Source organism: Brachyistius frenatus, unplaced genomic scaffold, assembly GCF_029030835.1.
Source record: "Brachyistius frenatus isolate BFR_SWC_R1_liver_20210118 unplaced genomic scaffold, ASM2903083v1 Contig_288, whole genome shotgun sequence".
NCBI classification, from domain to species: Eukaryota; Metazoa; Chordata; class Actinopteri; family Embiotocidae; genus Brachyistius; species Brachyistius frenatus.
Genome location: NW_027210887.1, coordinates 356,952 through 384,295, shown reverse-complemented (window position 1 = coordinate 384,295; position 27,344 = coordinate 356,952). Strand labels below are relative to the sequence as shown.

The following is a 27,344-nucleotide window of genomic DNA, read 5'->3' as shown; positions in this document are numbered from 1 at the left end:
ATTCTTGCCCTACTTTTTTCAAGAATTGTATTTAAATGTTATCATAGCCTCCAATTTGTGTTTTTTTAAGAATGTATTTCAGCTTGATAATATGTGTTTGGTACGTGCAGTTACCACGTGGTTGTCCAAGTTTCAAGATTTCTCCTCAAATGTGAGCCTTTAGTTAAGATATTGTGCTAATAATAGTCTCCAGTGATAATTTTCCACAGGACGCTGCTGCGACTGTTTGTACGATGGAAGCAGCGAGCGTGGACGGATCCATTCGGTGGGGAGGGGGGGATTTGAAGTACTCTCCATCAGAAAATCATATTAAAAATGCATTTTAAACAATGACTATGTTCACCCTGGTATTTCCTTACGTCTGAATTTATCATAAAGTGTGGTCAGTGCTTCAGATAGGCAGACCAGGTAACTTGAATTGCTCTGAAAAAGAAAAGAAACCCCTTTACTAGTCACTTGGGCGAGTCGGATGAAAACCGAGCTCTGTGCCACATCTTCCACTAAATGATAAAGCCGCTCCACGGAGAACTGGAGGCAGCCCGGACCGACTACATGAACTCAGGCTGTTTTAAACGACAGTCCCGCTCTTCTGCTGAAAAGTCGTTTTGTTTTGGTTTTCCTCCAGAAAGTCTCCGACTCACTCGAGCATCTTGAATTTCTCCTCTTGGAGGTTTTGTCAATAGGAGGAGCTGTTAGTTTACACTCCTGTAAGTTTAGGCTGTTGACAAGCCCTTAAAGTGGGCAGTAAGAAAAAAGTGGACTTTTTAAACCGGAGGACTCAGAAACAACTCCTTAAAGAGGTGAGTTTATATGAGTTTATGATTACATTACTTACAACTGTAAAGTCCACTGTGCCTCAGCGGTTTGTCCACTGTGGACTGCTGAGACCAGAGGAGGGTGTCAGAAGGACTACACCCATAGAGGACTCACCCACACCCACATCTCACCCTCACTACAAAGTATATTAAAAGTGTTTCCACATATTACTCAGCCGTTTGCAGCCTCAGCAATAGATTTATTATAGCCAGTGCAAGTTTTGCGTGTAGCTTGAAACATACTGTAAACAACGCTTTAATAAAAGTAAATCATATAAACATGCATGTATTTTCTATATATATATAGTCAAGACAAAGTAGGACTGGGCAATATAATTATCACAATATCTATAAGCAGATTTCCTGTATCAATATATCAAAATGTACACATAAAATAAACAAAACTCTTCATAGCATTGATTCTTGGAAAAATGAACAAGGAAATACAATAATGAATCAATATAATAATGAAAGATGTGGCAATGTGTGTGTGTGTGTGTGTGATTATTTTGTTGGCATGAATCTGCCTTGCTCTTGCCACATGTATTTGTTCTTGCAAAAGATTCCCAGATAAAGTGAAACTTAACTAAGAAGCAAAGTCAATTACAGCTGGCATGAAGCTTTAACTCTGGAAACAGAAATATGTAGAACATGATATAAGTACATACAAATCATTACATGAATTTGCTGAAAGTTACCTCTTAAGAGAAAACAATGTGATGTAAAGACTCAGTGTTGATGAATACAGGCCTGCAGGTAACGGTATGTCACGTTCCTTTGCCTGCTGTGAGACCGTCCATCCTCTAAACATTGTCTTGCCATTAATTCATTCTACTACTTTTAACCACAATCGTTGTTTTTATTTCACAGTTTTTAATAACAAGACGAGAGCCAACATGTGAAGAAATATATGATTAAACAAGCCCACTCATCAGCTTATTCTTACAAACTCACTATTAAAGTAAATATCATTGTACAGTTGTGAACTTGTGCTAACAAAACAGTTACATTTAGTAGACCTGTTTGTACTGTCAAGCAGAAAACAGATAATATTCAAAACACACAGAATTTGTGTTCCTGTTTCTCTTGAGTCTCGATATATCTCCTGTCCTGTGTGTGCCCCAGATTGATAGTTACACTGCCTCCCTCTCATAAGCCTCAGCATTACTATCCAGTTGCCTTGACTACTGATGTGTCAGGGGACTTCATCCCGATCCACTGCTTGATTTTCTCTGACACAAGTTCAGAGACAACCACAAAGCAGCGCTGAAAGCGATATTAACTGGAGAGCTCATTTTCTCCTTTGTCTTTCCTCATTGCTCGGACCGACTCTTCACCCACCTGATGCAGTCGTAGTTACCAGTCGGTGCACAGTACTTCAGACTCTTAACTCTGCTCTGCTCATCCACTGCACAGCAGGCTACACGCACCACGAACATGGGAAGTGTGCTTTCTTTCTGTGCACTGAACCCCACTGGTTTGTTTTACTTACAGACAGTTTAAAAGAGGCACGATGCAGAGAGCGTGACTAACATTTTCTCCGCAGAGTTAATGATGTGAAATGTTTGAGATGACCCTCGGACATAAACCAAAAAAATATCTAGCCGATTAACAAACCCTGAATGATTATATTCATGATCAATTGATCTGCTGATGATACTTTTTTAATGAATCAGTTTGTCATTACCAGAGTTCCCAGAATACAAAGTGACATTTCCATGGGTCTTGTTTTGTCTGACCAATACTTCAAAACTTAACAAAATTCTGTGTACTTTTAAAGACAAAGAAAACTGGTGAATATTCACAATTCAGAAGCTGGAAGCAGTGATCTTTTTACTTGAAAAAGGACTTTTTATTTGGTTTCTTTTCTACATTCAGATATAAACTTTGGCACCAGTTGTCTTTTGCTTCCTTCACTCACTAACCGGTGCACCATCAGAAGCATAATGAGCTCCATCAGCCTTGTATCACGTTGTATGGATGCACTACTGGGAGTTTGGCTGCTCAACTGCCCAAATGTGCACTCAAGTACTCGTACGTATCTCGCCCCTTCATCTCTCCTTTTTCTGCCTGTCTTTAGGGTTTCTTTTCTGCTGTGCATGAAGTAATGAGCATCAGGTAAAAAGAGTAACTTTCTTTGGTGTGACACCATTACACAGGAAATGAGGTGGCCTAAAAATGGCAAACGGTAGTGAAACCGGTCAGCGGTTTACAGGAACCCCGTTGTAGCCTTGGGGGGGAATCCATGCTGCACTGGAGCTTGTGTGAAACAATCTCATTAGGCGCTGAGCCCACTGGAAAAAGAGGACTGTACAGAACGGGGATGGCTATGGGGGTTGGGGACAAGGACAGAGACTGTTGCTGTGTAATCGAGGGGAATTGCAAACACCGAACGTGGAACGACAATCTCGATGGGCTGTTGTGTATCAAGTAACGTTCGCAGCTTACAAACTGACTCTGCAACTCCAGCAGTCAAGGCAGGGAGAATGTGATTTTCTCTGCGAAGGACGTCAGAGTGATATCTTGCAGTTATTTCTGACTGAATTGCAAAATGTATCCCGGGAGCAACTTAAAAAAAAAGGCCCCCAGCTGTGAAAACTTAAAAAACATCCTGTTAAGATACAAGCCTGCATGCCGGAGTAGGAATCACATAAGGAAACTTTTGACTGGTAGATAAAATGGATCACACTACTTTCTTTTATCTTAAAAAAGCAAAAAAGAATATGGAATGAGGCGTAATTGGAGTTGCACACATTTTGTTTCAGGCTTAAAAGATGCGCATTTAGGAGGTCACTTGAATCTTTAAAAGTTTTGCAATCGACAGCCTTATTTGGATACTTGTCTTTGCTCGAACACACTGTTTGAATGTCTTTTGCCCAAATCTTGAGTATATCCTCTTGGAAGTAAACCTAATTTTGCCTCAGAGCTTCTTGAAACATCAGGGCAGCACTTTTCGGTTCTCTGGCCTGGAATCTGTTCGGTTTCATGTGGCTTTGTGTGTTTGACGGAATAAATAGCAACGCCCATATTTGTGTCTGCTCCGGCTCAGCCTGCACACTGAGCTGTCCTGGAAAAGCCCATGTGACCCAGAGCTGAGGAGGTGCTGTCGCTTCCTCATCCTGTTGTACATTAGAGCGGAAGAACAGTGGTCAAGCGTGTAGGGGAGTGTGTGGTTTATAATGTAGTCCAGTTGAAACAGGGTCAGCACCCTTAATTCAAATGATTTTAATGATATTAAATTATATCTTTTTGAACTTGGGCCAGTTGGAATTCAGTTTTAAGACTCTTGAGTAGCAACAGGTGGAGCCCAGCACAGGTTGGGAATCACTGTAGTAGTTGGTCACTTCTTCTGCATGAAGTTCACAACCTTCCTACAAAGTTGTATAAGACATCATAAAGTCCTGTGATGCAGCAGTATGTTATTATTTTAAAATGCAATAGAGCTCCTTGGCTCTGTATTAAGATGATGTCATTAACCGTGTAGCCAGACCAGCAGCATCGCTCAAAGGGTAGGTAGGTAGGTAGGTAGGTATATACTTTATTAATCCCCGAGGGGAAATTTTTTATATATATATAGCAATGATGACTCTGCTGGTCACCTGGTCCATCACTTTAGTCTAATTTATCTGACAGATTTCCATGAAATTTATTCCCAGAGGATAAATCTGCATGACTTTGGGGATTCCCTGACTTTTCCTTTTACGCCACCAAGAGGACATTTGTGGTTTTGAGCAAAAAGTCTGGACAACAACTGGATGGACGGTCAGGCAAAATGGTCCACACATTCCCGTTCCCTTCCAGATGAAAAATGCTGTTGTATCTCTGACATCTTATCGAGCATCATCATTTGGTCAAAATTTGAATCCGTCCAGCAGCCTGGTCTGTGATCAACCTGCAAAACGAATGACATTCCCATCAGCCTGAGCTTTGTTTAGTGTTGAAAATAGTTGTCAATAGTGTGATTGGACTTTTGTCATCTGTCATCTTTTTCACACATTTTTTCTAACGTTTGATTTGTGAATTACCTTAAATGCAATCCTAATAGCGTAACTTTTTTTTAGTCCCGCAGCCATGGTTTATGTAATGCAGAGCATTATGTCATCAAAACTTCTGGACTCTGGTTATTCCATGACCTTATGACTCTGACACATATTTGTGGATAACTCAAGAACAATACGTGGTAGAAACTTCATGCTCTCATATCAGGTGCTCCATATAGATGATCGTATTACATTTTTGCGTGCCATGCTGCACACATTTGCATATTAATGCCAAAAAGTTTTTTTTTAACTTATGTGAGCACACTGGATGGAAAACTACTAGTATTGGGAGCATAAATGTTGTTCAGTCAATGGAGATCATGGTGAGACAATAACATGCCTCTTGCGGGATAATGACAGCCTTACGGTATGATGGGATTTTTTTTTTTTTTTTTTACCAATTCATACGTTAATGGAAATGCTGTGGCTTTTGAATTTTATAATGTAACATGCATGAAGAAGTTAATTCTACGAATGTGCACCTGCTTTAATTTATTTCTTTTCCATCCAGAAGCCTGAGCAGAATTGTTAGGAGGTTTTTTTCTCACTGGCTATTTTTCAAACCTGCCTGCCTCTCATGTTACTCTGTTCCTTTGATTCATAAAACTGCAGGATGTTACAGCTCTGTGACAGTTATTAGTAGTGAGGCCGAGTGCGTGTAGAAGAAGACCTCATCCAAATTCTCGGCACTCTCATTTGTTCTTTGCCCGATAGAATCCTTCTGATGCCAGTAAGACGGCAGCGGTGGGATCTCAGTAATTGAAAGAGAGCGAACGTGGGGATAATACAGCTCCCCCTCCCATAAATACATTATAGGTAACACTGAAGAGTGGAGGTGTTATTCAGAAGGATTATTATGTAATTGAACTGCTGGTATTAGTAAAGCAGCTCACACAGCATGGCTGGAAATAGTTTTTCTTCTATGTGTCATACTTTTTCCATTCTTTCTTCCTCCCTACCCCCGCACATCTCTCTTTCTGTCCCTCCCACTCACACGTTTTTACTAGATGCATGTAAAAAATTAGCTCAGGTTTTAGCCAATTTCTTCCCCAGTTTTACAGAAAAGTTAAAGACACTTGCTTTTATCTGTTATAATTTGTGTTACATATAACATTCTTAGTTTTTTTATGACACTTGATCTGTTTCTTTTGCCTTTCTGTCACACGGGGGCACATGCTAAAACTTAAAACTCTTGGGGTGACTGCGCAAAATGTTTGAGGTTATTGAAAAGGATATTATGCAAGATCAGGGTTTCTGGAACAAAAGAAAAAAATGATATAGGTCAAAACTCCAGCAACACTTGTAGTATATAGAACAGCTTGTGGCCTTTGTCAAGGCTGAAAGATATGATACAGACAGATACAGCTTACTTGTCATTTCCTTGTAAATGAAACAGACATTTGCTCTTTTTTTAAAAGAAGTCTGCAAACAGGGCGACATGCGCAGTACACATTTTCTCGGCAAGTGTCATAACCTTTTTGCTTCCCAACACACATGTTTGCATCTGCTTCATCACAGACTTGCATGCACATGGTGTCCCATCTAATAGTTGTTATGCTATCAGGGTTTTATTCTGGATGTGTTGTGTTTATGCATCCTCATATCCCCAATCATGAATACCCCTGCATACATGAATAAACAGATCTTGCAGAATATAACCATGGAAACAGAATTTAGACAAACCACAGAAAGCAAAGGTGAATAGGCCCAGGTGGTCAAATGTTTTTGTCCTTTTTTGCGTTGGTATTTTTTAGCCATCATTTGTGTTTCCCTGTTATCAGAATATGAATTCCACCTGCTTGAAATCAATTAGAATATTAATTTTGCCGTGAAGGTTGCGGATTATAGTAGAGGTGAATGTCTGGCCTTCTCAGTAACAACAGTCAGCATCAGCCTGACCTTTTAGAAAGTGGCTTTATTGAGAATTACAGTGCCCCAGGACACTTGTCCCTCCACCATGCAGTGAAGGGTCGATAAATTATCACAGTGCCAGAGCATTAATACTGTATCCACGGAGACCAGGCCACCCCCGACACTAAACACATACGTAGACACACACATTGTGCCCTGACAACAACTGAGTCATCATCTTATCTCTATTTTTTTCTTGTCCATGGACACTGTCTGAACTGTCCAGATTTTCTCCCTCAGCTTGTTTGCCTGAGAAGCATCTTCTGAACACGTTTCATGATGAAACGCTGCTGCAAATGGAGAGGAATTATTGAAACCATGAATCATTTATGATGTTCATGCAACGATATTAATGAGGGTTGTTGGTCCCCTGCAGGAGCAGAGGAAGCTGAGCAGCCATTGACGTGGAGAGTAAAAGCTCAGGGAGAGTGGAGAAGTGAAAGGAGAAGGTCGGAACAGCAGCCCAGCTCTCTGCCTGCCCGTCAAAGTGCTGTGCCATGGGGAAACAGAACAGCAAGCTGCGGCCCGAGGTCCTGAACGACCTGAGAGAAAACACCGAGTTCACCGACCACGAGCTGCAGGAATGGTACCGAGGCTTCCTGAAGGACTGTCCCACCGGCCACCTGACCGTGGAGGAGTTCAAGAAGATCTATGCCAACTTCTTCCCCTACGGAGATGCGTCCAAGTTCGCTGAGCACGTCTTCCGCACGTTTGACACCAACGGTGATGCCACCATTGACTTCAGGGAGTTCATCATTGCCCTGAGTGTGACGTCTCGTGGCGGGCTGGAGCAGAAGCTGCGCTGGGCCTTCAGCATGTATGACCTGGACGGGAACGGATACATCAGCCGGGCAGAGATGCTGGAGATAGTTCAGGTGAGGGCGACTGTGTTGTATGACTCAAACTACGGGATTGAGTCTTTGTCGTGTGTTTTCTCTTAAGTATACTTGAGTCTCTTATCTCGTCTGAGTCAGGATCAGTCTTATGCTGCGAGATACAACTCAGGTTTTTCAGACCTTAGAATGTAGTTGATAGTAGACAGAGATGTTAGAGGTGAGGAAGGCTTTTACTGGTTTTGTGTAATAAAAATATGAACTAAACTGGTTTAAAATCTGAAGAGAAAAGGAAAATATCTTTGACACTTTTTTTCTGGATTGGCAGAGATTAATGACCCAAATCTAGATACATAGTAAAATAAGAAAGTAAACGTGCTTTACAGATTTGAATTTGGAATATATCGGCGAATAATGATTATTTGTCTAAATTTACTATAAAATGTAAGAAAATTGTGAAAAAGGCCCATTGCAATTTAGGGCTGGGAAATCTATCAATATTATAATATAGAGATGTCATTTTCTAAGATTCCCTGTCTGTTCTAGCTGTTCTATTATTTTCTTTTACCTACAGTTATATCCACATTACTGAGAATTATTTTTAAATCTTAGTGAAAGCACCATTATTCAATTCTTTGATATTAACATCAAGGTATTTGCTAAAAAATATCAAGATTATTTACTTTGTAAATGTCGCCCAGCCCTATAGGCCAGGGTGATATCCTTAAAAGTCTTGTTTCGTTCTATCGATAGTCCGAAACATAAAGATATTTTGTTTATAATCACATAAGGCAAACAAAAGCGGCAAAGCTTCACATCTGAGCAACTTGCATTTTAAGATTGTTTGGAACCTTTGCTTGATATCACTCATAAACTAAAGATTTCAATAATAGTACAATTTTCGGATGAAAAATGAATAGACAGTTTCAGCTCCATTTCTGAGTTCATCTCAGCTGACAGTTAATGGCTTTTTTTAGGGTTCAGTAGTGATTTGCAGGTCTGAATCCACCAGATATTTTCACCTTCCATCTTCCAGATGGAGGCTGCCCTTTCTGTTTTTCTTATCACTGCGACTATATTTACTCTTCCAATGGTGAGCAGAGCTGCCTGCAGGGTCATATCAATGTTGGCTCAGTCTGTTGTGTTTGTAGATACAAATGAATGTGAGAAAAAACCCATTAAAGCATCAGTACTGTTGTTACTGTAGGATGTGCTCTGTTTTTCAGCAAAATATATTTCTGTCATGAGTGCCAAAGACCTTTACTTGATCTAAAATGCTTTAAAATACACAAATAGAGCCAGAGTAGCATCTGATAAGCTCGCTCAGAGAGACTTACTGGAACTGCAGAGCACTGTCATTATCAGGCAGCAACAGAAAACAGATCAGAGCCTCCAGACAAAAGACTGCATGTAAAACAATATGTAATGTAGGAACAGTTAGCGGTCATCTTTACTGCCTAAAAATCAATATGCATGTCACAGCAGTCATTATTACCCTCCTGTGCAGGCAATTTACAAGATGGTGTCATCAGTGATGAAGATGCCTGAGGATGAGTCAACACCGGAGAAAAGGACTGATAAGATCTTCAGACAAATGGACATTGACAATGATGGTAAGTGCGGTGTGTTGTCACCATGTTATATATATATATATATATATATACATGTAAATCCTTCTGTGAAACAATATCATAACAATATCATAACCGCATTCACCGTGAATAGTGAAAATATGAGTGATGCCTGCGGCTCGCTGCGAGTCTTCTCACAGGTAATAAATATAGAGATTTAGGGTTCTTTCATAGCGACTGCGTTTGGTCCGACCGGCAGGTGTGAAAGGTGCCTTGGACCACGGTCCAGATCAAAGGAGCAAAATTTTGTCCGACCAAAAGGACGGTCTTGGTCCGGATTAAAATGAACCATGATTTGGTTCGTGTGCAGTGTAAAAACACTTTTTGGATTGTTTGCACTTTTGGACCAATTAGAGAGGGAAAAGAACCAGAAGAGAAGTAAAAGTGAGCCACAGTCGCCCACAGAGAGAGGAGCAGATTCAGTATTTAATTCCAATCTGGTGGTAGTAATACCAAAATAATAATAAAGTAGAGGCTACAAATAATTTTTTTTTTTCACATTATAACGGAAAACCTACTGGCCTAATTGTCAACACACCTGCGTCAGACCCATGACGTCGACGAACCAATCAATGTCAGGGAGACGCAGCCCACGTAGGGGATGACGACAGGACGTAGATATGTCATGCAAAGTTCTTTAGCGTGCGAGCAAAATTACAATGTGAACCCAAAATGAACCAGATCACATGTAAGCAATATCACAAAAACAGGAACCTTTGTTTGAAGCTTTTTGTGGATGTCTAATGAGTCTGCTGGTCGTTCATAATGACCAGAAAAAAATTGAAATTGGAAAAAATAAGTTTACCAATATGGTTTGGTTGCTCTGTTAAATTGTGTAAAGTGTGATAATATCTGTCATTGCAACAGCCACATCAAAAAGAAGAAAATACATCAGGAAAGATTAGTTATGTAATAATCCTTCACATTAGACACTAAGTACCACTTAGTCAGAGGAAGATGTAAGAGAGGAAAAAGAGGAGAGAGAAATAATATATCATACAACAACATGACATAACATGACCACGACTCAGAGGACAGTTAACAGCCTCTGTGGTTTGAATCTTAGCCCGCTGATCCACCCTGACGCTGGTGGTTTGACGTTTTAGGGTGAAAAGGTGATGTTACACCCATGTGATGTGTGCTAAGCTTTTCCCCAAGTCTCAACTGTTTTGAGTGTATTTGTCACAGGTGGGTAAGATATTTAGAGCTGTTGATGTGGCACCGGGAAGCTCAGTTTAGTTCAGAAGGTTTCTGAAAGTCTGAAGGTCACAACTGTGTCTCAGTTTTCTGACGTCACGTGGAGCCGCAGACCCGGCCTACGGCTACAAGCTGCAGCTGCAGTGGAGGGTACATCCACCAAATCTCTGTCAACCCTCCTTTTTAAGATTTCAACGATAACATGTGACACAAAGTTGCGGTCACTTAAAAACGCAGTGTCATGTTGGACTGTTTATACTTGTAAAAAGTTTCATAAGCCACAGGAATACTTGTTGACAGAGATGTCATTTTTAATCCTTGCATCACTTTCTATTAGTATACAGATGCTCAGAGGGTTCAAGGTTATTATACTGCTGCAAAATCATTTGGAATATCCAGTCAATTTCAAGGTAATCAGTGCTTAAATACAAAAATGCTCTGTTTTCAATTAATACTTGAAAAAAATGGTTTATTATAGTTTTAAATGCTGTTGCAGTTGGATTTTAGCTTATATAAAATCAACATGTTTTTGGATAAACAATTCCAAGTCAAGATCTGCTCAAAGTTTTTTTTTTTTTTAATGGAGCTTTCACAAGAGGAAATAGAAAGACTAGTTTTTGTAGATAAATTCTGTCAAACTGGTTTTGTGGCAATTTTAAATGTGGCCTTAACTATTATTTTTAATGTCTTTCTGAATTAATTACACTGACATTAGTTACTAAAAAGAATTGCAATTTCCAATTATTAATATTATTTTGATTAACAGCATTTGTATGTATTAAAAAAAAAGAGACAGCACGTGCCAGGCAACACTCCCAACAAATTCTGGAATAGCATGAAACTCGCACAGCGCCACCCTCTGCTGGCTGATGGTACTTCACCGATATGAGTGACTCAATGTTAACGCCAGTTCATTTGAATTCATTTAAAAGACATTGTGTACTTTGCCTGCGCTGTGTTATCTGGGGCAGCGGTGGTTATGTTTGTCACATGAGCTCAAAAAGACCATCAGAGGCTCTTTTTTTCCTTCTTCTTAATTGAATTCTGTGCGTGGTTGCTGCATGACTCACCTCCATGTCACATGTTTGGCAGCTGGTGAATTCTTTTTTTGGTGTCCACTCCACAGGTAGATTGTCTTTGGAGGAGTTCATTAAAGGTGCCAAGAGCGACCCGTCCATTGTCAGACTGCTGCAGTCGGATCAGGGAGCCTCTCGTCAGTTCTGAGGACACAAAGACAGAATCACACTCGACAGCACATCCGTCCAGCTTTATGCTGCTTATCTGAGAGGGGCTCGGTCGTCATCGCACACTCTCCCTCTCACCAGAAACCCGTCCTTTTAACACTCCGTGTCTTAATGTTTACATTAATGTGTACTTCTCTGGTCTGTGTGGCTCCTTCTCTGTGGACTATTTAGTGCTTTTCAGTTTAGGTATTCTGTTGTTGTGCTTTTCCAAAGCTCTTTTCTTCAAATATTTGTTAGCCTTTTCCTGTAAGTGAAGTGCCATATCACATATTTATACTGACTGGATTTGATGCTTTCAAGTGTTACGCCTCCTTTTGTGTTACACCAAGAGGAAACTAATTAAATCACTTCGTATAATTTGATTCGACTTAGATTTTAGGGGGATTTATTGGCAGAAATAGTATATAATAATCATAACCATTAGTTTATAATCACTTAAAACTAAAAACAAGTGTTTTTGTTACCTTAGAAGGAGTCCTTTATATCTACACAAGTACCAGGTCCATGGAGCCCACCGTGTTTCTACAAGAAGCCAGGTGGGACAAACCAAACGTTCGTTCTCGAGAGGGCCTTTCACATTTTTCACAAACCACCGTAGATACTCTGACAAACTTGGAAAGGAAGGGTGAGACAACGGTTGTTCAGTTGGTTGCAGTCTGCAACCTCAGCAACAGGTGCCCCCAAATCTTACACACTAATCCTTTAACTGTTGGGATGTGGTTTATTGTTCAGGATATCAAGTCGTTTAAAAGGCACAGGTTGCCGTTTCGAGCGAGTTCTCCATGCCTTTGGTATTGCATGCGCTCAGTGATTATGCGTCTTCTGATATTGTTACAGTTTGTGAATAAGGAGGTTGGGATTGTTTTTATTACTTTTTATTTTTGTAACAAAAATGTCATTTTGTTTTCAAACAATTGAAATAAAGTCGTGTAAGAAAAATCTACACAAGAAGTCCCACAGTATCCCCTTGTCGTCAACAGATATTATGCAAACTGACCAAAATTCTCATTCACTGGTATTTAAAAAGAGAAAAAAACAAAATAAAAACAAGTTTAATCACATCAGGTTGGACATTGAAGTGTTAATTTGACAAGTCCACATCTTAAAATAGGTGCTTGACGGTGGCTGAAGAGGGGAGAGGGAGCGATGTTTGAAAAAGACTTGAATGAACAACTGAAATGTGACATTCAGAACCTCCTCCCTCCTCTCCTCAGCTGGTGGCGGCTGTATAAATATGCAGCTCCTGACGTTCAGCAGGTATGTGAGAAAGAGTTCACAGCAGGGACACGTCGCACGATCCCCTCCCTCCCCGTCCCCACGTGACTGAAAGATGATGTGAGAAACTGTAGGTGTCTCTTGTGTCTTTTCTGGAGTATTTCAGTAACCGGGCAACCGGGCCTCCCGTTCGTCCACAGGAGAGGGAAGGCGGGTCGTGCAGGACCAGACCAGATCAGATCCGAGCGAGCCGGTCTGGGTCAGATCCCCGCCCTGTTTGGACTCATAACTCATCCTTATCAAAGTCATCATCCAGGTCTACGTCACTGAGGTCGTAGTCCTCCTCCACAGGAAGCTGAGGATGACATAAAGTGGAAAAGAAAAGACAAGCTGTTAGCAGAGATGGAGACAATTTAGGAATCTCTTATCTGGATTTTCTGAGAGCTATTTAACAACCCTGTTACATAATAGTGTAGACATGGTGCATATTTGCAGTACAGAGGTGGTAAGATGCTGGAAGGGTTTCATTGTAGAACCGCAGGCAGACACCAGACACAAAAAGATGCATTTCAACCTCAAATTGCTTCATCCTCACTAATTTTAGAAGGATTTCCTCTTGCTGGTTTATGGTGTGCTTTACCTTGGACCAGGGCCAACTGGGAGTACACCACAAGCCTTGCTGTTTTGGGGACTCGCATATACATTCATCTGTCATAACAAGTTGAAAATGACAACTACATATATACACATATATATATATACACATATGTATATATATATATATACACACACACACATATATATATACATACACACATACATACACACAATATATATTGTTGTTTTTGCAATGAATACTTTCAAACAGAACGCAAATATTCTTCAGTGAAAATAACGTTCATCGATTCAAACCTTTTTTTGAAAAACGGCAGCAAATCCGCATCGCTGCTGTGAATAGTTTTGACGTGAAATATTTACAGGCAAGTATTCCACATTTGTCACGTCATTTATTCCTCACACCTTCGGTGTGTAAAGGTCTTAATCTGTTCAGTTTAAGTGTACGACTTGTAGGGGTAGATCGTGCATAAAGGCGGACTAAAATGTGCTGCGTGACTTATATGGACTGCTTAGCGCCGTTTGGTTGAAGGCCGCAGACTTGTGATGATCCCACTCACCTGTCCATCGTTGCCGTCCCAGGATTCAACAGCATGAATCTTGGGCATGGCGCCGCCCCCAAATGTGGCGGTTGAGCCACGGCCCACTGAAAGTTCCCTGGAAAGAGGACCAGTCAGGTGAGTGTCTCCATTCAGCCTCGTGTGAGGTGTGTTTTTGTTCCGATTCTTGTCGTGGTGTAGAAGAAACATCAGCGACTGTGACCTCCCTACCTGAGGAACTCGTGAATGCCGACCTCACTGAAGGAGCCCCTGAGCAGCGCAAACTTCATCTTGCGCGTGTTAATGGCAGCCATGGCGGGGTAGCCAAATCCACCAATACCCAGAGAGGCCTCCAGGTCCATCTGAGCCCCGGCCTCAGTCCACAGCCAGCTGACAAGAGGGAGAGTGAGCCATTAGTCACAGCCACAAACTGTAATAATGATCCACGGCCGGCCTCGGGTCCTTACCCCCACATCTTCTTCTTGTACTTATCAGCCATCTTTACCATCACCTCCAGGTAGCCATTTCTACCAGCTGCACCTGTTGAGATACAAAGACGGGTTGTGGTGAGGAAGTCATGACAAACAGTCACTGCCTCTTACAACTACTCTGAGACGTACTACTGAGATTGATCCCGAAAACTTAAGAGGTGGAGATGTAAAATGTCCTGTGAATTGTAATGCACTCCTCAGCTGCATTGTAGGGTCGTAACGACTCCACAAAACATCTAGCTGTAAAAATTGGTGCACTTTGTAGATTGGAATCACCAGAGGCCACGTGATGCAACGCTATCATGAAGATTTGCAACATTTTGTTGTCCTAACTTCTACGTCAATTTATTACCGCAAATCACGTCCCCGCAGAAAACCGTTTAACATCTATTTGATCTAGTTTTCACATAATAGTTTTCAGTCTGTTCATCTCATTGTCACGCAGACAAAAAGTCATAAAACCCTTTCTTAAATCTTAATACTTGGCGTCTGTGTATCATTACATTACTGTGCTGTATCAGGGATTTGGGTTAGTGTCCTTTAAGGTCAAACTTCCAAACGATCCGTCATGTCAAAGCCAGACGTGTGCGTGTGTGCGTGTTCTCACCTGTATCCAGGATGTGTGGCAGGACACCAATTATACACAACTGACTGTCCTCACAGGTCTTCTTCAAGATGTCTTCATTGAGGATCTGGGAGACAAACATTTACATTGGGAGTTTAAGTGTGCAGTTTTGCCCTCTTAGGTCTAGTTTGAAAACAAGTGTGAGATTGTGCAGCACATCAAGGAGCACTTTGTAACAGCGTTTTGGATGTTGTGTTGAATCACTACTGTGTGCAGCAGCACAGTTTTAAAATACACGTTTAAAAAAAAAAAGTGATAATCTTCTGGATTATGACATTCTCTACAGATGCGTGTCTAATAACAGCACTACACACATTAATACATGACTGCGTGATAGAAATACATAAGTGTACCGACCTCGGACATTTCAGGAGGAGGAGCGTTGTCAGAGAACAGATCCAAAGCCTTCTCAATGATGTCACCACGGGAGCGACCTCCTTGGTAGTCCTCGGGCTCCTCTCCTTTGCGGAATACCTTAATGGTGGGAAATCCACGGATCTAGACGCGCACACACACACACACACAAAAGTCTTAATTTCTCGCTGTTGCGGGGTGATATGGATCAAGAAATGAAGATTAAAAGACAAAGTCACAGTTTTGACTTTGAAGTTGGATTTCCTCTGGCAAAGTTGTGATTTAATTAGTATGGCCTGACTGACTCCATCCTACAAACATAATTTTATAGCTTTGCTTGAACATTAGCAGACATATTCTACTAAAAGGCAGCAGAGTTTGATTCAGTGTGCACCACCAGTAAGAAGAGCATCTGAGAGTTTAATGAACGGCAATCACTTCATGTTTGAGAGGTAAAATTTCAAACGCATGCAACGATGATATAACTTCTTGTTCCAAGGCTTCGTGGCCAGTGATCATCTCACTCGACAACTAATTTAAATTCAGTTGAACTGAATTGATGGGAACGGGATAGGCAGCCAGAGCATACTCCCTTATTTCGCAATGAGAAATGTTTTGTGCCGAGTAGTTGTTGTTGTTGATCTTTTAACTCACCCCGTAGCGGCTGGACACAACCTGGTGTACAGTAGCATCCATGGCTCCGAGGCGAACTTTGCCCTTGGTTTGCTCCTTAACAGCTGTGGCTGCAGCTGCCCATTCAGGCTCCAGGCTGTGGACAAAGGTGACGGTGAAAGAAAAACTCTCCATCATATATGCAAGGAGTTCCTTCCACTGTGCAGAGTTCACAAAGTATGACGCTGGCACCATTTCTATTAATGTGATTGCTGTTAAAAAAAAAAAAAAAAAAAAAAAGCTTGACATGTGTCACTGAAAATGAGAAACTAATTTATAATGATACACTGCAAATGTGTTTTTAACTCAATGCTTGTGAGATATTGACTTTGCACGTAGAAAATGTCCCGTTTTCAAATGTAAAGATGTTGCAAACTGGATTCCCATGGTTTTGGTTTGAAACAGCTCAGACCTCACTGAATACTTTTAACAGGGATTAAATTCTACCGAGGTAATGGTCCCAAAGAAGTGTTTTCAGCTACGTCTGTGGTTTATCCTCAATTACTGGGCTTTTGTTTTCAGAGAGGACAAACAAATTTCCATTAACCTCCGTTTTACGGGGGTGGCAGCAGAAACGAGGCAGATATATCATCTCTTCTGCGAGTTCCTTTAAAAGAGAGAGTCCACAGTTTGCCAACGTTTGCCACCGTTTCCTCGTACTGTGATGGACTGTTGTCGGGTGCAATACTCACTTCTTGCAGTGTCCACACCAGGGGGCGAAGAACTCCACCAGCCACACATCATCACTGGCCAGCACCATCTTGTCAAAGTTGTCATCAGTGAGTTCGACCATGTCGTCCTTGCTGCCGCCGCCACCACCACTCTGCTACAAGGCAGTCACGTGTTACTGAACCACATTCACTCATTTTTGTTTTATCTTTCATACTTTGCATAACTGCAACAACAACAATAAAAAAACAACTGGCCAGGTTCACGACTTCCTCTACCTGTTTGTTGTAGCCAGAGCCACCAGACCTGCCGCTCAGCCTCTCTTTCACCAGACTGCGCAAAGCATTCATTGCTCCATCCACGATGGCCTGGCTGCTGCGTCCTCCTGAGATGTGAAGAACATGGTGATTTCAGTTATGGCAGCATAAAATAAAACTCTAATTGAAAAGTTTTCTTCCTATTAACTTCAGTCGGAAAGTTTCCACTTTGAAAGCAAATTAAATAAAGAATGTTTGCCCGTTTCCTCTCTAACCTGCACTACAACAATAATTTGTATTTTATTTTTTACACTCTCAAAGATCATTCTTAATAGATCTTGAGGTTTTGACTGTAGACATCACTTCAAATATACACATTTCAAAACTCCAGCTGCACAATTTTCATCTGTACCTTGGTACTCCTCTGGCTTGTTCTTATTGGCTCCAAAGATCTTGATGGTGGGGAACCCTCTGACTCCATACTGACCACCCAGTGACTTGTGCTGGTCGGCATCTACAGCACCAAGCTTGACAATACCCTGAGGAAGAGTCACAACAAACAGGTTGGGCTCTGCAGTCTCAACATATAAATCACAAATCAAGTATTATTTTAACTCTGGAGAGAAACAAGATGTTGCAGTCAGCTTGTCAAGAAACATCTGCTCGACACACAGCTGTTATTTTATTTTATTTTTAGGACGTATACACTCAGAATGCGGTCCATGTTGAATTAACCAGTGGCAGTCAAGGCTGATGTTATTCAGGGAAAGGATCACATGATGAATCAAGGAAGGACATGTCATGACAGATAAGACCCAAACAGAAAGCAAATCTGAGTGTCTGCATCATCATATTCAAATATTCTCAGTTTACGACTGCCCTGAGCTCCAAAACTAAAACAAAAAAATAAATCGGTAAAAGTCTCAGGGTTTTTTTTGTGTGTGTGTTTTTTTTTAAACGCCCGAGTACGGTGGACGAGAGAGTGACACGCTCTAAAATGAAGACGTAATCGTGTGGATGCAGCCTGAGACAACAGCCTGTCAGTCAGCCAGTCCACAGTCCAACTTCTAAAAGATGTGAAGATGATTTGTTTACCTTGAGGGCGGTGGCCGCCTTCTTCCAATCAGGAACTAGGTTTTGACAGTGGCCACACCTGCGGCGAAAAACAGGAGATTCAGGGAGTGAAAAATAGATTCAATTCATCTCAGTGACAAAAGGTCGAGAACCTTTTACGTCTGCCAGTGTAATTTTATAATAGACACAGACTTTGAGTTAGCAAGCAGTTGAGATGAGAGAAATAGAAAACAATTGATTTAAAAAGCCTGCTGAATAGATCACACTTTTTTTTTTTCACTCTTATTAATGACAGAAACAAATGAGCCAATATTAATATCCAGTGAATAAGTAACACCTTGTATTTGTGTACGTCTCCACCGGCTGCCTGTTTATTACAGAAATGACTGCTTCTCGTCTATTAAACACCCGAGTGTGTATGCATGCATTTGAAATGTTTGATCCCTGTGGACGTCTTTTCTCTTCAGGACATCGTGCTGTGTGTAATTGCTGTTCAACCAAGGAGGAGCGACCAGCTTTGCATACAAGACTCCACAATCTCCAACATCAAGTGAAGAGAAGAGAACGACAACAGCTGACTGAACCGTCAAAGACTCAACTTCCACACGCTCCTATTTAAAACTACGATCGGTCACCGGTTGATCCGAGGACACTTGTTCCCACCACAGTTATGGACTCACCAGGGAGCATAAAACTCAACCAGCCACAGGCTGTCGCTCTGGACCACCTCCCTGTTGAAGTTGGAGGAGGTGAGCTCGACAACATCATCACTGGATGAGTACAAGGCTTGGACAGTCAGGACCAGAGAGCAGCTCAGCACCCCTGAAAGGACACCATGGAGACAGGAGACAGGAGGTCAGGAGGACAGGAGGTCAGGAGGCAGGTCAGGAGACAGGAGGTCAGGAGACAGGAGGTCAGGAGACAGGTCAGGAGACAGGTCAGGAGACAGGAGGTCAGGAGACAGGTCAGGAGACAGGAGGTCAGGAGACAGGTCAGGAGACAGGAGGACAGGAGACAGGTCAGGAGACAGGAGGACAGGAGACAGGAGGACAGGAGGTCAGGAGGCAGGTCAGGAGACAGGTCAGGAGACAGGAGGACAGGAGACAGGAGGTCAGGAGGACAGGAGGTCAGGAGGCAGGTCAGGAGGACAGGAGGCAGGTCAGGAGACAGGAGGTCAGGAGACAGGAGGTCAGGAGGACAGGAGGTCAGGAGGACAGGAGGTCAGGAGGCAGGTCAGGAGACAGGAGGTCAGGAGACAGGAGGTCAGGAGACAGGTGGTCAGAAGACAGGAGGACAGGAGACAGGAGGTTAGGAGACAGGTCAGGAGACAGGAGGTCAGGAGACAGGTCAGGAGACAGGAGGTTTCTACTTCCAGCTGTGCGTGCTCACGTAATAAAAAGCAGACAATAAAATAAGCAGACAGGACATTGTGCACCTCCTTATATCCACATTTCTTTCCAGCCAGTGAAATGTATGATGTGTTCAAAGACATCGGAGGCCTGGCTCTGCTCTTTTGCACCTTAACTTAGCTTCTCAAGCTAACCAGAGTGGCGAAAACGCATTTAAAACGTACCGAACAGATCTCGAACAAATCCACAAACGTTGCATTTCATATAAAGAGAAAACGTGTTTGCAGTCGTCGCTCACCAAGTGAAAGTGGTCTCATGGTCGTCGCTGCTGCGGACTCGTCTCCTCAGTCGGAACAACAGCAGCTCGGTTCCGCTGCGTCTCTCGAGCAGATCGAAAGGAACGAACCCTCAGCGTGGCCCGCGCTCATTGGTCCGCTGGCGGCGACGCGGAGCCTCAGCCAATCAGCGTGCGCCGTGTATTGAGTGGCCCGGAGATGAGAGGCTGACTCCCTCCTGCATGCTCATGAGGAGTACGTGAGGAGTAGTGAAGGAGTACGTGTCCATCACACCAGCACCACGGAGATCGTTTGGTGCTGCTTCTCTTTTTGCAGGAATCCCTGGAGTTGTTTCTTTCTGCTGCTCTTTTCCCTTTCTGCTCTCCCTCACCCCAACCAGTGGAGGACGATGACTCCGAGTCTTCTCCCAAAATACAGTTTTCTTCCATCCATCTGTCCCTCATGTGGGAATTGTTGAATTCAGATGACTTATGTGGGCATTATACAACATTCAGCACCGTGCAAATGAAATTGAATTGAATTAAATAGAGTAAGCCTGGATGTAACTGCGCCAAAGTCAGCCTACCTTAAGTTTTAAGTTACCATACCTTGCAGTGGTGGAAGAAGTATTAAAACCTTTTCCCTCATCATAAAAGTACTTCTTAGCTGAGTAGGTGGGTGGTCACAAAGCAACATAGACAGACAGAGAATATTATTTATCCTGGAAGAAAATTGCAGTGTTGGGGTAATTATTTCACATCAAACACACACACAAAACAAACAAACAATGAAGCAACAAATAAATAACCAAAATATAGATTACAAGTTTAAAATATTTTGAGCAAAATGTTAATATAGCCTAAATTTAAAAAATAATTAGAAGTAGTCATTAAACAGTGTAGCGGCCTTTGTCAGTTACTACATATTATAAAGATCATTTGTTGGATTTGCATTATTTTACCTTTAATGGTGCATTGTTTTTCACCGGTGTATCATCTTACTCTGCAAAGCCAGCAGTCTGCAGTACATTTCACACACCGGTGTAGTAGAGTAGATATATAAAGTGTCATAAAAACTGGAATACTCAAGTAAAGTTCACGTAACAGGCAAAGTTCAACTAGAGTACTTGAAAGTAAACTTTGTCACATTACTTGTTTCAGAGGAAATGGGTAGGTTAGGTTAGGTTAGGTTAGGTTAGGTTAGGTTAGGTTAGGTTAGGTTAGGTTAGGTTAGGTTAGGTTAGGTTAGGTTAGGTTAGGTAGTTACTTTATTAATCCCCGAGGGGACATTTTTTCGCTACAGCAGCATACAGAAGCAATAAGATAATAATAGAATAATAGAAAAGCAATATTTTAATGCGGTTTGATAACTGTTTTCTCAAGTCAACAAGTCCTTTTGTTCCTCAATCTATTGTTAGTATTCATAAACATAATCTATATGTTTTTTTAGGTGCTGAGTTTGTGTTCTTGCATCAGTCTTGCAGAAAGTATATAACACTCAAGACCCAAGTTTGTCTCCTCTGCATTGCAGGTTTTTTTTTATTTTTTTTACCTCAGTTGTTGTTTTATTCTTTAAGAATTGACGGAGGCTTACAACACAAACACTGGAATGTATTATACTGTATATTGTTTTCTTGATCACTTATTAATTACTTTTGTTCTCTGTGGGTTGCACCAGAAAAATGAAAGCCTTTGGCTGATAGGTAGCCTCCTGTATTGTGAAGATGTTGCCACTAGGTAGAGACAGAGAACAACACATGCAAGGCCAGTCTGGCTTCATCAGTCAATAGAGGGTAGAGACTACTGCAGAACTGACAGGCTGGAAGAAATCTTACCATGAGCGTGAATATTCAGAAAAATACTCGAATACTCTAAAAATCTAAGGAAATCCCAATGAATTAACGCAATAGGCTACATTACACATTACTACAGTAACTACCTAACCTAACCTAACATCCACTGACTGGAACACCATCAGACAAATCATTATGTTTTTACAACAGTCTAGTTATAGTCTTCACCTTCAGATTGAGTGATTATTAATTAGTTTCGTGAGTTACATGATGATGAATTCAAAATGGATGATTGATGCATCTTGAGTTGGGCTATTGGGAAAATGCTTTACAGGCTATTATTGTTCAAAAAGGGATAATTCAAGGTGACTGATAATTCTGCCTGAAATCGATACCGTCAACCAACTGTTGCTCTTTCAGCTGCCACGGAAACCCCGCGGAGCACGCATCCCTCATGTGCTTGTTTGCTTCTTCATAATTCATCCCATGTCGCCGAGATTTATGATCTGCTGCCTGGCTGCACTGCGCTGCATCAAGACACCGACAGACGCGCACAGCACGACCGGAAGACAAGTCAGTCACAAAAATAAAAGCATCGGCCACTTAGGGTCATTGTGAGTTTACTCATGAATATTAAAGTAAATTGTCGCTTTAGGTCTAATAGCAATTAGCCTAATTATAGACCAATTTATTCACAATGATATTTTTACATTTGCTGACATCCCATTATTCCTATGTTGAAATAGTCAGCTGTAGAAGGGACTGACAACAACCACAGAGAACCTTGAGCACAGTTTCAACTTAAACCAGGTTGCTTTAAGTTGTTCCCCGTTAATCAATCACACGTTTTAATGAAGCAGTTGCACTTGCCTGTAAACAAAGTTGACAAGAGTAATACGTATTAGGCAAAGCAGTGGTGAGGTAAACAAGTAGCCTACATGGAGTAGAAAGCTGTGCAATTTCTCGGTAATTTCATATTTATGTAATGCTTGATTATAGCATACTTAATTAAATTAGTCATCGTCTTGAAAGAGAAATACACTTTCATCCTACAGTATCCTCGTGTTACTCATTACGTATTTTATTTCTTAATTTAAGGCCGGAAGTCGCAGTTTGGTTTTGTTGCGGCTCACTTGACATGACGCGCACTTCAATGCCAACTTTCTCGAAGCGCACAGGCGCACTGTCCACTGCCAAACACGGCTGCATGGCACTGAGAAGACTTCGAGCTGCAGTCACCTCTGAGCAAACATTGGCTGTTTATTACCTCCAATAAAGCGCAGAGTTGAGAAGACTTGGGAGGCTTTGCGCACGGCGCCGGAGCCTCTGGTGACTTGCGTTTACTTTGTCAGTAAACAGTTGAGTGGAAATCTCGATCGTTTGGGCTGTTTTGTGGCGGACTTGTCAACATAATGTGGGGGACCCAGAGGACGCGGCATGCAGACTGCAACGGCTCTGAAGCAAGTGAAGAGACAGAGATTGTTGTGAACATCGGCGGAGTGAAACAGGTGTTATATGGGGACGTGCTGAATCGCTACCCGGACACTCGGCTGGCAGAACTGGTGGACTGTTCACTTAAGTCTCCTGAAGAAATGTATTTACTGTGTGACGATTACGACCCCGATATAGAAGAATTTTATTTTGACAGAGACCCAGAGGCATTTAAGTGCATTATTGAGTTGTATTTTTATGGGGAGATACACATGAAACGAGGCATCTGTCCAATTTGTTTCATGAAGGAGATGGAGTTCTGGAAAATCGGCTCCGATTTTCTGGATGAATGTTGTAAAAGCAATCTGAGAGAGGTGGAGGATGAACTTGCAGAGATTGCCGAGAAAGTGAAAACTATTCTGGTGGACCGAGAAGGAGATCCGTCGGCAGGAGGCTGGCAGCGTTTCCAGATGTGCCTCTGGAGGTTGATGGAGAAGCCGGATTCCTCGCTGCCCGCGCACATAATTGCTATAGTTTCTTTCATCTTTATCCTCATCTCCTCCGTGGTGATGTGTGTCGGGACCATCCCTGACCTGCAGGTGGAAGACTCGGAGGGTCACCTCACTGAGCACCCAACTCTGGAGGTCATCGAGACGGTGTGCATCGGCTGGTTCACAATTGAATATCTCCTTCGTCTGATCTCCTCCCCAAATAAAATCAAATTCGTCCTGGCTTTCATGAACATCATCGACTTCATGGCGATCATGCCCTTCTTTGTGGTGCTTATTCTGATCTCTTTCGGCGCGGGGGTAATGGAGTTGGCTAACGTGCAGCAGGCGGTGCAGGCTTTACGCATAATGCGCATTGCGCGCATTTTCAAGCTGGCACGCCATTCCTCTGGACTCCAGACCCTCACATCTGCCCTGAAGAGCAGCTTCAAAGAGCTTGGGCTGCTCCTCATGTATATGGGGGTGGGAGTTTTCCTTTTCTCTGCACTGGGCTACACCATGGAGCAGAACCACCCAGAGACACTGTTTACAAGCATCCCACAGTCGTTCTGGTGGGCTGTGATCACCATGACCACTGTGGGGTATGGAGACGTCTACCCCAAGACCACTTTAGGTCGGTGTAACGCGGCCATCAGCTTTCTGTGTGGGGTCATCGCCATAGCCCTGCCTATACATCCCATCATCAACAATTTTGTCATGTTCTACAACAAGCAACAGGTGCTGGAGACTGCGGCCAAGCATGAGATTGAACTGATGGCACTGCGCACCGGCGATGGCGAGCTAAAGGCTGCACCTGGCGCCCATAAACATGTTTGCGGCGCGGGGGTCTGGGACAACGCCATGCGCTCCTGTCACAGCGACACATACATCCCTTTACTGAAGGATCCCAGGGGAGGGGCAGGTATCCAGACCCCTATGGACACAAGCTTCGAAAGTACAGAAGAGGCCACTGAATATTTTATCTCATGAAGACGGAAGACTTTGCATCATCCTAAAAGAAAACTCAGCAAAAATAGAAACAACCAGACATTAATTATTCATTTTTGAATTATTCAAACTTGACCTGCACAATCTAGGGTAATGTTACGACGATGATTTGATATTGTAAACACCCTCGTGGAAATAATTGGACCGCAGCAATAGTCTCCAAGGACCTTCTGTGCAGTTGAGGAAACGTGCCTATTAAAGGGACATATGTATGAAATGTTGACTTGATGAGCTGTGCCTTGGAGCAGTGAGTCTCTGTAGACTGAGGCCCATCTTATATAACGCCCTCATCCCCAGTTCGCTCACTTATACTGTAGACCGCATTGTAGCTTATTCCTTGGTACAGAACCATATATCACAATGAAGGTTGTTGTTGTTGTTTTTTTTTTTTTTTTTTAAATAATGAAAATGGGCAGGGTCTTCAGGAGAAAAGACAAATTGTAGATTAATGAAAGGTGTACAGACAACACAACAAAATGGATGGAAAACTTGAAGGTATTCAAAACTGATACAGACTTATAATGCCACAAATTTCAGTGTAAAGTCACTATATTTTGCTGCAGCCACAGACACTTTCAAGGTACTCCAGAAGTATGGTAGTGAATATAAAAGCAACTTAATCATGAGAGCTGTTCATTTCCATCTCTGCCTGTGGTCTTTATATGGCATCAGTGTAACTTTTGTAACCACACTATAATTGTGAGGTAATATATCAACCATATAAAAGCCTTCTACTGAGCAGGATTTCTAAAAGCAGTGACTGTGTCAAAGGCCTGATTTTTTTTTTCTTAGTCTCATATTGCTAACTCCGGGACCTGAGAAGCTTTGCTCGGCTGGAGGTCATGTTTCTGTAATGGGTTTGAATTTGATAGAAGCCGTCACCACTCCCCAGAGGTTCAGCGGAATGAACTTGCCCACCAAGTAATGGATGAAGGGGGATGAAGCAACAGGCAGGAGGTTAAACAAAAACAACCATCATAGTAAATTTACACTTTTGACAGGTGGGTGCGATCTAAAGAAAATGTAAATAAAAAAGTTAACAGTCTGTCTGGAAAACAGCATGTCTTAATGCTTTACTGCTCTTATTTTGATGTAACTTGAAAGTGTGATGTATTTTGTCACTGCGCCCTATGTTTAAAAATGAACTCTAAATTGGCTTAATGGGTGCTATATTTAAGGGTTAAATTTTCACAGTTTGAAAGTATTCAACTCCTACACCATTAGTCTGAGTGACGTGAAAGTTTCCGCACACATAGAACAGTCCTATACACATTTGCTGGCACAGTAGGAGAGCTATAATTAAGATGACATATTTAATTCAAATGTCAGGTCTGAGGTTTCACATGGAAGCCTGTGGGTTGATTCATGTTAAGATTGGGCTCCTTTGCTCCAGCTGTCATTTTTGAATCTTTTTGAAATGAGCATACACACTTTGTTCTCAGAGAGTGATGATTTCCACATCACAAAACTCAAATAGATGAAGACTAGTAAGGCATCGATAGCAACATGTAGCCTGGTTGTGAGCCGGTGCTGATGTGGAAAAAGGTTTGGCTGTTGGGTGGAGGTATCTGCCCTTTAATTTCAGCTCAACTGTGGATTATATTTCTGGATTTTATCTAAAGCCTTCCTTGTGATTAAAGCCTCTTTGTCACTTTAGCAAAAACTGCACAGCAGTGGTCTCAAAACTTTTCACATTTTCTTCCCTTAATGTCCCTTTTAATGTTCAATTTTAAAATTGGTTTGATGAAGCATAATTAATTACAGAGAAGTTGATATTATTATAATATTTTTTCACACAACTAAACAGTCAGTGGTTAGGTTGGTTTGGGCAAGTTTGCCTTCTTATAGTGCAATCAAGCATCTTTTACTTTAATCCTATTATTCCATCTGATTTTAGTTTTGACAGCTCCACTCCTTAACTAACAATTTCAACTGTTAATGCAAAAATGGAGAAATGGCTGAAATAGTTAGCAAAAGTAATTTTTTAGAAGAAACAGGGAATAAATGGCAGAAATTGTTATAATACCTTTTGCAAACAATTTCAAGCGTTTAACGTATTTTTTTTTCAGAAACTTTTGAGACTTTCTTGTACTCTCAATTTCGATTGTGTTGAGATGTTATTAACATGTATATTTAAAAAAGTCTAGGATCAATAATTTTAAGTCTTAGAATGACTTGAGTTCCACTGCAGTCCTCCCATGTACCCCTCAGTCACAGCACTGGTGTCCCCGGGGTGCAAGCAGCCCTGGTTGGGAATCAATGCTGTTGTTGCCGAAATCACCTTCACAGTCACCTTCACTACAAACTCAGAAAAAGACATTTTCAGTAACTGTAAAGGTTACAGTGGCAGTACACATAAATTAAATCTTAACAAAAGAATGCAATTTTCACATTGTTTTCTTTCTGGTTTGATCAAAATGAGCTGACTGGGAAGTTAAAAGTAAAGCTAAAAAATATGACATTTAAACTCTGGCACACTTTGATGCAATGTGGAAGGGTGATGCATCTCGCTGTTGCCTCACTAAAAAGGTGTCTGCATCAGTCCCTGGTATGAGTTGTCAGTTTGTTTGATTAGCGAGGGGGCACTCATTCAGTGCAGCTACCGCTTCAGCAATGTTTTCCACCGAGCCCCTGTCGAAGTTCTGCAGTCTGAAAGAAAGATCATGAAGGAGGTCAGGGAGGACTCCGCAGGCTGTCCACCCACACATGTCCTATGCAGGACTGCTATCTCTGCTGGCCAGCAGCAGATTCACACATGTCAAAGCCTCGGAGAAGGGCCATTGTTCACACTGACAGGTGGAGCTGGAATGTCAAAGGCG

The 27,344-nt window shown here is 41.9% G+C and overlaps 3 protein-coding genes and 1 long non-coding RNA gene across 7 annotated transcripts; 3 read left to right on the top strand and 1 right to left on the bottom strand.

The window, feature by feature from the left end:
* The first annotated feature begins 522 nt into the window (after positions 1 to 522).
* hpcal1 (hippocalcin-like 1) lies at positions 523 to 12,721 on the top strand. Of its 3 annotated transcripts, XM_069722364.1 has the most exons (5): positions 523 to 800; positions 5,570 to 5,671; positions 7,143 to 7,641; positions 9,107 to 9,212; positions 11,554 to 12,721. In XM_069722364.1, the coding sequence occupies exons 3-5, from the start codon at positions 7,264 to 7,266 to the stop codon at positions 11,649 to 11,651; spliced, it is 582 nt and encodes a 193-aa protein (XP_069578465.1). In that variant the 5' UTR covers positions 523 to 800; positions 5,570 to 5,671; positions 7,143 to 7,263; the 3' UTR covers positions 11,652 to 12,721. The 3 variants fall into 3 exon arrangements, with proteins under 3 accessions (XP_069578465.1, XP_069578466.1, XP_069578464.1); XM_069722365.1 differs by lacking the exon at positions 5,570 to 5,671 and having other exon boundaries at positions 7,149 to 7,641; XM_069722363.1 differs by lacking the exon at positions 5,570 to 5,671.
* Positions 12,531 to 19,932, bottom strand: pdia6 (protein disulfide isomerase family A, member 6). 2 transcript variants are annotated; one of them, XM_069722361.1, is made up of 13 exons: positions 19,830 to 19,932; positions 18,863 to 19,004; positions 18,204 to 18,261; positions 17,521 to 17,647; positions 17,130 to 17,236; positions 16,875 to 17,008; positions 16,165 to 16,279; positions 15,514 to 15,654; positions 15,139 to 15,223; positions 14,508 to 14,580; positions 14,272 to 14,430; positions 14,062 to 14,158; positions 12,531 to 13,241 (listed from the first exon to the last, which is right to left on the bottom strand). In XM_069722361.1, the coding sequence occupies exons 1-13, from the start codon at positions 19,846 to 19,848 to the stop codon at positions 13,170 to 13,172; spliced, it is 1,329 nt and encodes a 442-aa protein (XP_069578462.1). In that variant the 5' UTR covers positions 19,849 to 19,932; the 3' UTR covers positions 12,531 to 13,169. The 2 variants fall into 2 exon arrangements, with proteins under 2 accessions (XP_069578462.1, XP_069578463.1); XM_069722362.1 differs by having other exon boundaries at positions 16,875 to 17,005.
* LOC138635055 (uncharacterized) lies at positions 19,220 to 19,544 on the top strand. Its single transcript, XR_011312049.1, has 3 exons — positions 19,220 to 19,250; positions 19,326 to 19,370; positions 19,529 to 19,544. It is a non-coding gene; the product is annotated as an uncharacterized lncRNA (long non-coding RNA).
* A 2,829-nt stretch (positions 19,933 to 22,761) lies between the features above and the next one.
* LOC138635063 (voltage-gated potassium channel regulatory subunit KCNF1-like) lies at positions 22,762 to 26,188 on the top strand. Its single transcript, XM_069722374.1, has one exon. The coding sequence runs from the start codon at positions 23,011 to 23,013 to the stop codon at positions 24,505 to 24,507; it is 1,497 nt and encodes a 498-aa protein (XP_069578475.1). The 5' UTR covers positions 22,762 to 23,010; the 3' UTR covers positions 24,508 to 26,188.
* Positions 26,189 to 27,344: the final 1,156 nt, after the last annotated feature.

Bases quoted from the DNA above. Each gene is read 5' to 3' on its own strand.
- LOC138635063 (XM_069722374.1), top strand. From the start codon at position 23,011: ATGTGGGGGACCCAGAGGACGCGGCATGCAGACTGCAACGGCTCTGAA.
- pdia6 (XM_069722361.1), bottom strand. The intron at 18,262-18,862 runs GTGAGTCCATAA...TTTTCGCCGCAG, and splicing joins GTTGAGTTTTATGCTCCCTG to GTGTGGCCACTGTCAAAACC. The intron at 17,648-18,203 runs GTAAACAAATCA...ACTCTTCCTCAG, and splicing joins AGGCGGCCACCGCCCTCAAG to GGTATTGTCAAGCTTGGTGC.
- hpcal1 (XM_069722365.1), top strand. From the start codon at position 7,264: ATGGGGAAACAGAACAGCAAGCTGCGGCCCGAGGTCCTGAACGACCTG. The intron at 7,642-9,106 runs GTGAGGGCGACT...CCTCCTGTGCAG, and splicing joins AGATGCTGGAGATAGTTCAG to GCAATTTACAAGATGGTGTC. The intron at 9,213-11,553 runs GTAAGTGCGGTG...TCCACTCCACAG, and splicing joins AATGGACATTGACAATGATG to GTAGATTGTCTTTGGAGGAG.